Source organism: Coregonus clupeaformis, chromosome 24, assembly GCF_020615455.1.
Source record: "Coregonus clupeaformis isolate EN_2021a chromosome 24, ASM2061545v1, whole genome shotgun sequence".
NCBI lineage: Eukaryota > Metazoa > Chordata > Actinopteri > Salmoniformes > Salmonidae > Coregonus > Coregonus clupeaformis.
This window is the reverse complement of record NC_059215.1, coordinates 61,112,173-61,127,174: the sequence shown is the minus strand read 5'-3', so window position 1 is coordinate 61,127,174 and position 15,002 is coordinate 61,112,173. Positions and strand designations below refer to the sequence as shown.

General features: G+C 41.1%; 1 protein-coding gene across 2 annotated transcripts in view; it reads right to left on the bottom strand.

Moving 5' to 3' along the window:
* LOC121562340 overlaps positions 1-15,002 on the bottom strand; it is a 22,348-nt gene extending 7,346 nt beyond the window's left edge. Inside the window, exons 1-7 of one of the 2 annotated variants that reach the window (XM_041874636.2) lie at positions 14,720-15,002; positions 14,390-14,511; positions 9,422-9,518; positions 6,625-6,788; positions 5,585-5,802; positions 3,652-3,789; positions 3,249-3,388 (exon numbers count right to left, since the gene is read on the bottom strand). In XM_041874636.2, coding sequence (XP_041730570.1) covers positions 3,249-3,388; positions 3,652-3,789; positions 5,585-5,802; positions 6,625-6,788; positions 9,422-9,518; positions 14,390-14,511; positions 14,720-14,731 — 891 coding nt within the window. In that variant the 5' untranslated portion in view covers positions 14,732-15,002. The remainder of the gene's footprint in view (positions 1-3,248; positions 3,389-3,651; positions 3,790-5,584; positions 5,803-6,624; positions 6,789-9,421; positions 9,519-14,389; positions 14,512-14,719) is intronic. The other variant, XM_041874637.2, reaches the window with a different exon arrangement.

The following is a 15,002-nucleotide window of genomic DNA, read 5'->3' as shown; positions in this document are numbered from 1 at the left end:
AAATAGATAACGTCGACGCTGCATGTGATCGTGGTCTGTTACCACGTATGACACGGACAAGGCCAATTATAAACTGTGTGGTTCTAGCCCTGAATGCTGCCGCGCTCCACCTCCATTCGGTTAAATTCCCATGTCATTACTGGCACCAGCCAAAGTTGAGGGCTCCTGGCCCCATTTTATTCTTGCAACACACCTTAATTGGGGAGAACGGGCTTGTGGTAATGACTGGAGCGGAATCAGTGGAATGGTATCAAATACATCAAACACACGGTTTCCAAGTGTTTGATGCCATTCCATTTGGACCGTTCCAGCCATTATAATGAGCCGTTCTTCCCTCAGCAGCCTCCACTGTCTTGCAAGTATGGTAGAAGTTCCTATTGGAGATAGACTGCCTGGGAAATGGTCACGGGTAAGGACAATGCAAGTTGAGGGCTTGACTCTAATCACTCCTGTACCTTTTAGAAACGGTACTCATGACCAGATGCTATACCACCCTGTCTAACATCTACTGTTCCATTTCAAGCCACCAGCTGTTTCCCATGAAGGAACTAATCTCAGCTGCATCCTGGACATGGGAGAGCCCCTACCCAGCTGTTAACAAACACAGCGCGGACATGTAAAGTCCCTAACGATTACTGTGTTGATGTTAAGAATCATATATTTTCCGATGACACCGCGTTGTTCCCTAGAACATCTAAACATACCCAGTCACTAACCTCAAACATACCTGTTCTGTACATTTCCACTATCCTTAAAGAACTTGTTGAGTTGCACGAATTGACTGAGTCTGCCGTGCCCATAGCACCCAGTTGAAGGCTATCTCCATTATACATTCCTCGGTAAATGTCAAGGTGAACGCTGCAATTGGTTCCTTTACCAGTGAAGGGGTGATTGGTGAACAGATTGTGACCTCTCTGGTAAACGGCAATATGTGGGACCCAATCTGGTCCTGGAATGACTCACTGTAGGTGAATGCCTTAAAACTGACTGTAGTTGTGCTATTGTACTCCGTACGTGTCATGTGGGTTATGACCCCATGTCTGAGCTGCCTAGTGCCTGGCGGTACAGAAGGCAGGTAAGATGATGTCACTACTGATTGTGAAAATGCTGGTAAAAATGACCCTTATGACGATGTAGGGAGTAACCCTCTGGGTCCCTTGTACCGTTACGATAAGGAGCCAGAGGACTACGGCTCGCTTGAAACATCTAACCCCCGATGTCCATTAGAGGGCCTTGAAACACCTAACCCCAATGTCTGTTAGAGGGTCTTGAAACACATAACCCCAATGTGTATTAGAGGGCCTTGAAACACCTAACCCCAATGTGTATTAGAGGGCCTTCAACACCTAACCCCAATGTGTATTACAGGGCCTTGAAACACCTAACCCCGATGTCTATTAGAGGGCCTTGAAACACCTAACCCCAATGTCTGTTAGAGGGCCTTGAAACACCTAACCCCAATGTATGTTAGAGGGCCTTGAAACACCTAACCCCAATGTCTGTTAGAGGGCCTTGAAACACCTAACTCCAATGTCTATTAGAGGGCCTTGAAACACCTAACCCCAATGTCTGTTAGAAGCACTTGAAACACCTAACCCCCGATGTCTATTAGAGGGCCTTGAAACACCTAACCCCGATGTGTATTAGAGGGCCTTGAAACACCTAACCCCGATGTCTATTAGAGGGCCTTGAAACACCTAACCCCAATGTGTATTAAAGGGCCTTGAAACACCTAACCCCGATGTCTATTAGAGGGCCTTGAAACACCTAACCCCAATGTGTATTAGAGGGCCTTGACACACATAACCCCAATGTATATTAGAGGGCCTTGAAACACCTAACCCCTATGTGTATTAGAGGGCCTTGAAACACCTAACCCCAATGTGTATTAGAGGGCCTTGAAACACCTAACCCTGATGTATATTAGAGGGCCTTGAAACACCTAACCACAATGTGTATTAGAGGGCCTAGAAACACCTAACCACAATGTGTATTAGAGGGCCTAGAAACACCTAACCCCAATGTGTATTAGAGGGCCTTGAAACACCTAACCCCAATGTGTATTAGAGGGCCTTGAAACACCTAACCCCAATGTCTGTTAGAAGACCTTGAAACACCTAACCCCGATGTCTATTAGAAGGCCTTGAAACACCTAACCCCGATGTGTATTAGAGGGCCATGAAACACCTAACCCCGATGTCTATTAGAGGGCCTTGAAACACCTAACCCCGATGTGTATTAAAGGGCCTTGAAACACCTAACCCCGATGTGTATTAGAGGGCATTGAAACACCTAACCCCAATGTGTATTAGAGGGCCTTGAAACACCTAACCCCGATGTCTGTTAGAAGGCCTTGAAACACCTAACCCCCGATGTCTATTAGAGGGCCTTGAAACACCTAACGCTGATGTCTATTAGAGGGCCTTGAAACACCTAACCACAATGTGTATTAGAGGGCCTAGAAACACCTAACCACAATGTGTATTAGAGGGCCTAGAAACACCTAACCCCAATGTGTATTAGAGGGCCTTGAAACACCTAACCCCAATGTGTATTAGAGGGCCTTGAAACACCTAACCCCGATGTCTATTAGAGGGCCTTGAAACACCTAACCCTGATGTCTATTAGAGGGCCTTGAAACACCTAACCCCAATGTCTGTTAGAAGGCCTTGAAACACCTAACCCCAATGTGTATTAGAGGGCCTTGAAACACCTAACCCCGATGTCTGTTAGAAGGCCTTGAAACACCTAACCCCCGATGTCTATTAGAGGGCCTTGAAACACCTAACCACAATGTGTATTAGAGGGCCTAGAAACACCTAACCACAATGTGTATTAGAGGGCCTAGAAACACCTAACCCCAATGTGTATTAGAGGGCCTTGAAACACCTAACCCCAATGTGTATTAGAGGGCCTTGAAACACCTAACCCCGATGTCTATTAGAGGGCCTTGAAACACCTAACCCTGATGTCTATTAGAGGGCCTTGAAACACCTAACCCCAATGTCTGTTAGAAGGCCTTGAAACACCTAACCCCAATGTGTATTAGAGGGCCTTGAAACACCTAACCCCAATGTGTATTAGAGGGCCTTGAAACACCTAACCCCGATGTGTATTAGAGGGCCTTGAAACACCTAACCCCAATGTCTGTTAGAAGGCCTTGAAACACCTAACCCCGATGTCTGTTAGAAGGCCTTGAAACACCTAACCCCAATGTGTATTAGAGGGCCTGAAGGGTATGCGCTCACCTCAACACAGAGAGAGACTCTCTCTCCGTCCTTAACACACTTCAGGAAACAGTTAGAGCTGGTGAAGTTGAGGACCACAGGGACCCCCCGAAACTCTCCGTCCACACAGTCAGACTTGTAATGATAGATGGTGATCTTCTCTGAAATAAATAAATAAATAAACAAATCAATAATCAGTTATTATCATAGCAACACAAACATTGGGATAAAGTTAGCGTTCGCAGTCTGTAGTCTATATTCTTCATTCTAACACTATACAGTTTAGACTGTCCGTGATCATCAAGTTAATATTTGTGCACATAATCGCCATTGCAGCGTTTAATAAACACAGTTATATATTTTATAATGATAAAATAATAAGAAAATTGACAGCATAATACAAAAATATTATTCTATAACGAACCTGGAGTTGTTGACAAACTAGGAATACTCTGCATCCTACGTGTAGGTTTACGCCGAAGGTATGTGTGATAGAAATAGTTTTCAATAAAGATGTTGTCCAACTGTTTTACGTTTTCCAAGTTGCCCATTCCTCGTGACACTGAACACATAGAGAAAGAAAGAAACAAAAAGACAAAATGGTCATAAAAAAATACAATGAAGATGATGAGGAAACCTCAACAAGCTCTTCATTTGGATGATGTCATTGTTTGGGACCCATGCCAGAGACACTGGTGCATTGGTGAAGAGATGTGGAAAGGATCAAGTCTAGTTTATAACTATGTGGACAAGATGTGGAAAGGATCAAGTCTAGTTTATAACTGTGTGGACGAGATGTGGAAAGGATCAAGTCTAGTTTATAACTGTGTGGACGAGATGTGGAAAGGATCAAGTCTAGTTTATAACTGTGTGGACGAGATGTGGAAAGGATCAAGTCTAGTTTATAACTGTGTGGAGGAGATGTGGAAAGGATCAAGTCTAGTTTATAACTATGTGGAGGAGATGTGGAAAGGATCAAGTCTAGTTTATAACTATGTGGACGAGATGTGGAAAGGATCAAGTCTAGTTTATAACTGTGTGGACGAGATGTGGAAAGGATCAAGTCTAGTTTATAACTGTGTGGAGGAGATGTGGAAAGGATCAAGTCTTGTTTATAACTATGTGGAGGAGATGTGGAAAGGATCAAGTCTAGTTTATAACTATGTGGAGGAGATGTGGAAAGGATCAAGTCTAGTTTATAACTATGTGGAGGAGATGTGGAAAGGATCAAGTCTAGTTTATAACTATGTGGACGAGATGTGGAAAGGATCAAGTCTAATTTATAACTGTGTGGAGGAGATGTGGAAAGGATCAAGTCTAGTTTATAACTGTGTGGAGGAGATGTGGAAAGGATCAAGTCTAGTTTATAACTATGTGGAGGAGATGTGGAAAGGATCAAGTCTAGTTTATAACTGTGTGGAGGAGATGTGGAAAGGATCAAGTCTGGTTTATAACTATGTGGAGGAGATGTGGAAAGGATCAAGTCTAGTTTATAACTATGTGGACGAGATGTGGAAAGGATCAAGTCTAGTTTATAACTGTGTGGAGGAGATGTGGAAAGGATCAAGTCTAGTTTATAACTATGTGGACATGGTGACTGCGATATGGTATTCATGACCAGGGTTTCACTTCTCTGTCTGAGAAAGGTCATGGGAGATATTATGAGGGAAGTGTATTTTACAGTACACAAATTAACCTGTTTTTACTCAGAAATTATGTAATGAAATGGTAATTTAACAGTAATAAAATATGAAAATGTCTATAAGCACCACTAGCCACGATTTGGAACCAGTTAAAAGTTGAATAAATTGTAATTATACAGTAATAAAATATGAAAATTAAAATATGATTGTTTCTGCAAGCACAGCTATTGCCCACGATTTGGAACCAGGTAGAGTTGAGTAAGTAGTACCAGAAAGTATCTATTGTCACCATACAATGTCTTCTTAAATACCAGGCACAAACCAGTTAGAACAGTAGAGCAACATGGCTACAGAAGCACTGCTGGGTTGGCAATACTGACACTATTACTACAAGGAATACCTAGGTTACCAACCAGGTGTGTTAAATGCTTTGAAGTAAGCACCAGAACATACCCTGGGACACCCTGGTTAAATGAAAATAAAGGGTTGCCTGCTGTGGTCTAGCTAGTGGTTATATGCTGCTACTCCCCAGTGCACATGTATCATGTCTGCCTGGGTATGAAACCGTCCCACTACCTATTTGACACAATCTTCTCCTGTCTTTCCTGTCCCCTCTACTCACTGTGCTATCAATTAAAAGCATGTCAAAAATACAAGTGGGGTGGGAACTGCCCCCAGTGCTTAAAAATAAATAATAATAATAATCAGTCTTACCCAGTGTGACTTTGCTGGACTCTGCGACCATGACAACCTCGTTGAAGTTACAATCCGACTTGCCGCAGTTGTGACAAGAGCTCCCGGCGCTGCAGCCACGCCCCCTCACCACAGAGATTCTGGTGTTCGTCATAGCCACCAGGAACAGATCGTCAACCTCACCATCGACTTCGTTGACTTCCTCTTCTGGGAGGTCTTCCTTGGGGCGATAGGAGTCACTTTTTCCAGGGACGATACAACATGACGTTATTATACATTTTAATGGAGATTCTTTGTGTGAGGCCAGTGATCCATTAAAACAGGGTTTCCCAAACTCGGTCCTGGTGCCCCCCATTGGGTGAACGTTTTGGTTTTTCGCCTTAGCACTACAAAGTTGATTCAAAAAATAAAAGCTTGATGATGAGTTGGTTATTTGAATCAGTTGTGTAGTGCTAGGGCAAAAACCAAAACATGCACCCAGGGGGGGCCCCAGGACCGAGTTTGGGAAACATGAAAATACATTATACACAAAATAGAATATGCTACTGTGTCAACACACGTTCCAGGAATGTACAGTGAGCTCCAAAAATATTGGGACTGTGACCTTTGTTTTGGCTCTGTACTCCAGCACTTTGCATTTGAAATTATACAATGACTATGAGGTTAAAGTGCAGACAGTCAGCTTTAATTTGAGGGTATTTCCGTCCATATTGGGTGAACATTTTAAAAATTACAGCACACAAAAGTAATGTATTATTTACCATTCATTTCTATTGGGCACAAAATAATCTAAAACACAACCAAAACAAACAGAAAATGCATCCAACAAATTTGTAGAGTCACAAGCTTGATGTAGTCATTGCGTGCTATGAATATGGGACCAAATACTTAACTTTTTACTACTTTAATACACATTCTGTATAAGTGAATACTTTTGGTCCCCTAAAATGAGGGGACTATGTACAAAAAGTGCTGTAATTTCTAAACGGTTCACCCGATATGGCTGATTTATTGACTGATTGATAGGATGACTCATTGATGAATTGATTGATTCAGCCCACCTCTCCAGATCACCCAGGTCATCCTCTCGTTTCATCTCCAGGCTGAAGCTGAGCATGGTGCTCTCCTTGGAGACCGGGTGGAGAGCCCCGGCCCCAGCCCCTGCACCGGGCCCCTCCTCTGGGCATCTCTCTGGGTGAGGAGCCCTGCTGGCTTGGTGGACAGTCTAGAGAGATGGGAAGATAACAGACAACACTATCTGAATAACGTCAACACTGATGTCCTTCCTCTTTCTTCCTGGAGAGTTGAAGAAAACTGTATACCATAAACAATGGTATCATCGCTGTCTCTCTCTCTCTGTCTCTCCCCTCTCTCTCTCCTTCTCTCCCTCTACCTCTCCCCCTTTCTCTCCATCTCTCCCCCTTCTCTCTCTCTCCACATTCCGCTGTCGGTCTCTCTCGCTCTCTCTGACTAATATTGAGATTGATGGGTTAAAACAGTAATTCAAAACAAAACAATTGTTGGTCATTTCTGGTAAATATCACTTGGTCACCTCAAGCCATTGTTATGAATGTTCTCAAGCCACCCTCTACCAGTGGCAGGGTTGCCATGTCTGCAATTTTCCTTCTAAATTGGGCTACATTGAAAACGATGTTGCCTACCTGGCGATGTCAAACAGATTTAATCAGTGGTGGGAAAAGTAGGCTACCCAATTGTCATACTTGAGTAAAAGTAAAGATAACTTAATAGAAAATGACTCAAGTAAAAGTGAAAGTCACCCAGTCAAATACTACTTGAGTAAAAATCTACAATTATTTGATTTTAAATATACTTATGTATCAAAAGTAAACGTAATTGCTCAAATATATTTAAGTATCAAAAGTAAAAGTATATATCATTTCAAATTCCTTATATTAAGCAAACCAGACAGCACCATATTCTTGTTTTTTAAATTTATGGATAGCCAGGGGCTATCTCCAATACTCAGACATAATTTACAAACGAAGCGTGTGTGTTTAGTGTGTCCACCAGATCAGAGGCAGTAGGGATGACCAGGGATGTTCTATTGATTAGTGCGTGAATTTGACTATTTTCCTGTCCTGCTAAGCATTCACAATGTAACCAGTACTTTTGGGTGTCAGGGAAAATATATGCATTAAAAAGTACATACTTCTTTTTGGAATGTAGTGAAGTAAAAGTAAAAGTAGTCAAAAATATAAATAGTAAAGTACAGATACCCCCCAAAAAACGACTTAAATAGTACTTTAAAGTATTTTTCCTTAAGTACTTTACACCACTGAATTTAATAAATAGGCTACATTATAACTTCAGTTTATTGTTGTTGTAGCCTTATGTTATTATGCAATTATTAATGGCCATGTTTAGTTAATGAAATTGGAAGTTATCAATTGTGATCATGGTCACAGCGCTATCTCAATTGCCAATCAGCTGTTTAATAGAATGAATTAGATTGAAGGTAACAGTCAGTCAGATTAGGCTACAAGTAAAAAAATTAAAAATAAAGAACACTGGCTGTTGTTGACAAGCATAGACCTATTCAGTTCATATCCATATTATTAATATTTGATTCAGTGATTGAAATTACGATCCCATCCAGCAGGCAATTCGACAATGGAAGCACTTCTTACCTTGAAATCGCCTCGCTATTCGTATTGAATGAATTAGTCCATCAATTTGAACTAAGCAAGCTGCTAAATCGTTCATCTTACATCTCGCCTACATCTTGCCTAGGCTACTGTAGGCTATCTAAAATTAGATGTAGGCCTATCAGGGGCTATAGGCTGCCTGCATCTAGCTAACCAAACCATGGCAAAGTTTAATTACAAACATAAACTTGGATTTTAGTCAGTAGGCCTAGCCTACGCCTATTGAAATGACAAGTCAATCTGGCAAATAGGGCATTTATAACGGTTTGTAGTCTTAACATCTGGCACATAATAACGGCACAATTGCCAGAAAATAGCCTAACATTCGTTTTTTGAAGTTTAATAAGGGCAAATTATATTTTCTCGTGACAATTTAAAATTCCTTAACTTGTCACATTAGTTGAAGGAAAACCGAATTTTGATTCTTAGGTCTTTAGAAGTGAAGTCGATATTCCTTCTTAAAATCGCTCGATAGCATTGTTGAAAAATGGTTTATTGGCTAAATGTGGCAACTCCTTTCTTGCTGCGAGCAAAAAAAAATTGGGCTAGTTTTCAGGCCTTGTGGGCGGGTTTTGAGTAGTCTAAATTTTTACCAGGCCTGGCAACCCTGACCGGCAGCGTAACGGTGGTGCCCTAAAGTCCTGATAAACCCAGTCATTCTGGACGGAAGCTAACGGCTGTTTAGTCTAAACTACACTATAGTGCCTGGAAATAAGATGACAAAGCTAAAGTAGTCAAATGTTTAGTAGGAAACAATTTTTCCAGCTTATCATGTTGTCAAATGTATTTTAGAGAGATGGCAATGTTGTCATTAGCTAGCAAAGTTTGTGAAAAATAGCTAGCCATGCTAACGGTAGCTAGCGCAAACCCGGTGTCCTCCCCTCAATCTTAACTAACTAGCTAAAGTTATACTGCATCTAAAGACAATCTGGCGACATCAAAATGATGACAAAAGGTTTTGCTACTAATTATTTGCATCCTTTTGAATGGCATTGTATTTCTAAGCCACTGTAATGGACGTTTGATTACATCTTCATCGGCGCTCATTGACGATATGTTGAGTAGAACACTCAGTTGGGCATCAGTCCAAAACCAACGTTCAAAACAATTATTGTGATGAAACATGCAACCCATGAATAGTGAGTGAATTAATATAAGAACTTTCCTCCAACTATATCACTCATTCACTCACCAACATTGGGTTTCCTTCTGTCAGAATCTTGACGAAGGCCTTTGGGGATAGGTCTTGTAGGTTCACTCCATTTATCATCAGGAGCTTGTCTCCTTTCCTGAGGAACAACAACACCACATACTGTATAATGGTTCAATCTATGGAGACCCAGGGCTGGAATAATGCAGGGGCTTACCGGAGCTGAAGCCCCTGGGCCCAGGCCCGTGGGGGGCTCAAGAGGCAGCAATTTATATATATACACACACTACCGTTCAAAAGTTTGGGGTCACTTAGAAATGTCCTTGTTTTCGAAAGAAATGCATTTTTTTTGTCCATTAAAATAACATCAAATTGATCAGAAATACAGTGTAGACATTGTTAAATGTTGTAAATGGCTATTGTAGCTGGAAACAGCTGATTTTTAATGGAATATCTACATAGGCGTACAGAGGCCCATTATCAGCAACCATCAGTCCTGTGTTCCAATGGCACTTTGTGTTTGCTAATCCAAGTTTATCATTTTAAAAGGCTAATTGATCATTAGAAAACCCTTTTGCAATTATGTTAGCACAGCTGAAAACTGTTGTGCTAATTAAAGAAGCAATAAAACTGGCCTTCTTGAGACTAGGTGAGTATCTGGAGCATCAGCAATTGTGGGTTCGATTACAGGCTCAAAACGGCCAGAAACAAATAACTTTATTCTGAAACTCGTCAGTCTATTCTTGTTCTGAGAAATGAAGGCTATTCCGTGCGATAAATTGCCAAGAAACTGACGATCTCGTACAACGCTGTGTACTACTCCCTTCACAGAACAGCGCAAACTGTCTCTAACCAGAATAGAAAGAGGAGTGGGAGGCCCCGGTGTCCTCTTGCTCAGTTGTGTACCGGGGCCTCCCACTCCTCTTTCTATTCTGGTTAGAGACAGCTCCACAATTTACAACATTAACAATGTCTACACTGTATTTATTATCAATTTGATGTTATTTTAATGGACAAAAAAATTGCTTTTCTTTCAATAACAAGTGACCCCAAACTTTTGAACGGTAGTATATATATATATATATATATATATATATATATATATATATATATTATATATATATATGTGTATATATATATCTGTGTATATATATATATATATATATATATATATGTGTATATATATGTGTATGTGTGTATATATATTTATGTATATATGTGTGTAAGGGTTGGTGTGAGGTGTGAGGTGTGACCCAGGTGCGGTGCAGGATAGACAGTAGGCAGTAGACAGAGATGGTGAAACAAGGATCTTTACTGGTGGTCCCGAAGCCAGGATACAAAACAACGGACTTAACACGATAACAGAAAGGTGGAGCAAAATTTTTTCCAAAAACAGGCTGACACCCAAAATACGAAATAGTAACTACGACTGAAATAATAAAGAAACAGGGAGAACACTTCTCGAGTACCTGTACATACTTCTCAGATCAGACACTGATTAGTACTGCTGAGCATAGATAAACTAGCAAGGGAACACAGGGAAGTGAGGGCATAAATACACAGGTGAACAGGTAGACACAGGTGACACCAATAGGATCATGATTAGTCCAGACTGTGAGTGAGAAGGTGTCTAAGGTTGTCGGAGGAGGACACCTAGTGGATTGCTCCGGAACTGCGACCCCCTCCTGTAACATATATTAAGGAAATATGTACTGTATATATGATATGTAGTATGTACTGTATTATATATGTAGTATATATTTTATATTTTTTTCACTGCAACCGCCAACCACAGGAGGACTCAGGAGCCCGCTCTCAATGAGTTCAGACAGCCTGCTGCTGCCGCTCTGCTAATCATCAGATGGGGGGAGGAGAGGAGGTAACTGGGGGGCCCTGCCTTGATTGGGTAACTGATTAATGAAATAATTAAAATAAACTGCATAATAAATAAATGTGACTGGTCAATTGTGTGAATAAGGGGCTGGGCCCAAGCCCGTAGAGGCCCAAGAAAATACAAAATAAAATGTTATTTTTGGTATTATCATTTTTTATCCAACCACAGGAGCACGATCTCAATGTTCAAAATACACCAGAGAGCATCATTTAGCCACAGAAGATCAATAGTTTATATAAAATAATACAGCACATACAGTTATCTGCCAAAATTAAGGAAGCATCAACATAAAGTGTCTTAAAAGGGTGTTGCCCCTCCAAGAGCTGCCAGAACAGCTTCAATGCTCCTTGGCATAGATTCTACAAGTGTACATAACATGTACTTTGTATACCTTGCTTACTCAAGTGTTTCCTTTATTTTGGCAGTTACCGTTATGTCTACAGTCGGGAAGGCCGCAGTTTGGGCAGCATACATGCCACATTTAGGCTACAGGTTGTTGCTTGTGGCCATAGACATATAATCCAGAAGGGTTTTGTAACCTCTTTTCCAGACAATTTGACTATTAAACTCATGGGTACACTAGCAATGGATGCCAGTCCTGACTTGAATGGGAACTGCAATCTATGGATTATATTTCTATGGTTGGTTGCGGTTGTCGGTTTGCCTTTTGCAGATTTCAAAATACAATCGCGGGAAAAATGTACAGTTTGGAAAGCAAATTCCTACTGCTGAAAATAAAATACTAATCTGTCTGTAGAACCAATAGAAACATTTTTTCACAACAACTCCCAATTTGTAGCTAACAGCAGCATTCTTTTTCAAAGTAGCTCATCTTGAGATAGGCTATTGCCACGACGAGCGCATCGGGCATCACCGTGAGTAGCCTATGGCTTCATCTTCATCATTAGCTGAGTCAGTGTGCCACTGGACATTTTATTTAGTAGTCTACGATATATATACACTACCAGTCAAAAGATTGGACACTCATTCAAGGGTTTTTCTTTATTTTTTCAACAACAAAAAAATACATTGTAGAATAATAGTGAAGACATCAAAACTATGAAATAACACATATGGAATCATGTAGTAACCAAAAAAGTGTTAAACAAATCAAAATATATTTTATATTTGAGATTCTTCAAATAGCCACCCTTTGCCTTGATGACAGCTTTGCACACTCTTGGCATTCTCTCAACCAGCTTCATGAGGTAGTCACCTGGAATGCATTTCAATTAACAGGTGTGCCTTGTTAAAAGTTAATTTGTGGAATTTCTTTCCTTCTTAATGCGTTTGAGCCAATCAGTTGTGTTGTGACAAGGTGGGGGGGGTATACAGAAGATGGTAAAAGGTGGTAAAAGGTAAAATACCATATTATGGCAAGAACAGCTCAAATAAGAAAAGAGAAATTACAGTCCATCATTTATTTAGTCATTTAGCAGACGACTTACAGTTAGTGAGTGCATACATTTCTTTTAAAAAAAGTTTATACGGGCCCCCCGTGGGAATCGAACCCACAACCCTGGCGTTGCAAACGCCATGCTCTACCAACTGAGCTACATCCGTGCCGGCCATTCCCTCCCCTACCCTGGGCCAATTGTGCGCCACCCCATGGGTCTCCCGGTCGCGGCCGGCTACGACAGAGCCTGGATTCAATCCAAGATCTCTAGTGGCACAGCTAGCACTGCGATGCAGTGCCTTAGAGCACTGTGCCACTCGGGAGTTAATCATTACTTTAAGACATTAAGTTCAGTCAATCCGGAAAATGTCAAGAACTTTGAACGTTTCTTCAAGTGCAGTTCCCACGTAAAGCATGGATGAGGAGCTGTTATGGTGTGGGGGGTGCTTTGCTGATGACACTGTCTGTGATTTATTTAGAATTCAAGGCACACTTAACCAGCATGGCTACGACAGCATTCTGCAGCAATACGCCATCCCATCTGGTTTGGGCTTAGTGGGACTATCATTTGTTTTTCAACAGGACAATGACCCAACACACATCCAGGCTGTGTAAGGGCTATTTTACCAAGAAGGAGAGTGATGGAGTGCTGTCAGATGACCTGGCCTCCACAATCCCCCGACCTCAACCCAATTGAGATGGTTTGGGATGAGTCGGATGGCAGAGTGAAAGAAAAGCAGCCAACAAGTGCTCAGCATATGTGGGAACGCCTTCAAGACAGTTGGAAAAGCATTCCAGGTGAAGCTGGTTGAGAGAATGTCAAGAGTGTGCAAAGCTGTCATCAAGGCAAAGCGTGGCTATTTGAAGAATATCAAATATACAATATATGTCGATTTGTTTAACACGTTTTAGATTACTACATGATTCCATATGTATTATTTCATAGTTTTGATGTCTTCACTATTATTCTACATTGTAGAAAATAGAAACAATAAAGAAAAACCCTTGAATGAGTAGGTGTGTCCAAACTTTTGACTGGTAGTGTATATACTGTACACTGCCTCATGATACTGTACAATCTTTGTGTCGCTTCATTGGCCTGGGCTATTGTTTGCTTGAATTCAAGACCAGATTGATCTCAGTTTGTCACTGTCAGAGTAGCCACTCATTTCGGTCATTTGTGTGTTATTAAAAAAGATTCAGCTAATGTCTTTTGTCATGTAAATGATGTAGAATTGCATGAAATGCGTTTTTAAAAGGCAGATTTTTAAAAAGGGGAACTATAAAAAAGCAAAGCCCTGGGGCCTATGATTTCTTTAATCTGGCACTGCACAGACCTGGTGGTTCAATCTACACAGACCTGGTGGTTCAATCTACACAGACCTGGTGGTTCAATCTACACAGACCTGGTGGTTCAATCTACACAGACCTGGAGAAAAATAATACAGCTTTTTTATTACATTCAGGGGTGGAATTACCTAATTAAATCACTCTGTGACCTCACCACTGTAAAATCATTGGACATTAGATCAAAAACGATTTTCTTACATCATAAAGGAGTTTTACAATATGGGAAGTCCCTCCTGTTTCCCCCAACTATTTCTCAACTCCTCTATCCAAATCCTCCAACCCTCCCCTGATGAAACATATTTTTTAAAGGTTGCAACCTAAAGTATATTCAAATTCTTCATAGATAAACAGAGAGGTTATCAGAGCTTACCTGGCGAAGGCTCCTCCTCCTTGTCCTTCTTTCTTGAATTTGAGGACCTTCTCCACTTCATAGTGGTGTTTCCCATTCTCCTCTGTGTGAAGTATAGAGATACCTCCCTTCACAGGTGAATCCTATGGAACGGAATGGAAAACATACTCACATTACCATACATTGTTGAAAACAAAGCTTCAGCCTCCACATGACGACTACTACAGTATACATTGTTAAAAAGACCAAAGAGCACATCCCTGATCCCTCACATTTCTACTACCCTACATTGTTATAATTAAAATAGAAAACTACAACATAAAGTGGAAGGGATGCAGTCATATCACTTACTTTGATCTCCATATCCTTCCCTAGGTCTCCCCACTGGTAGTGAGTGTAGGCAGTCTTCCCACTGGTAGTGAGTGTAGGCAGTCTTCCCACTGGTAGTGAGTGTAGGCAGTCTTCCCACTGGTAGTGAGTGTAGGCAGTCTTCCCACTGGTAGTGAGTGTAGGCAGTGTCACAAGTCCTGACTTTTAAATAGCTGTGTCTTTATTTGTATTGGAGGGTTGACCAGGCACTTCTGCGTCATGTGAACCGAGCAGCCAGAGAGGAAGTAGGTACACAAGAGAGAAG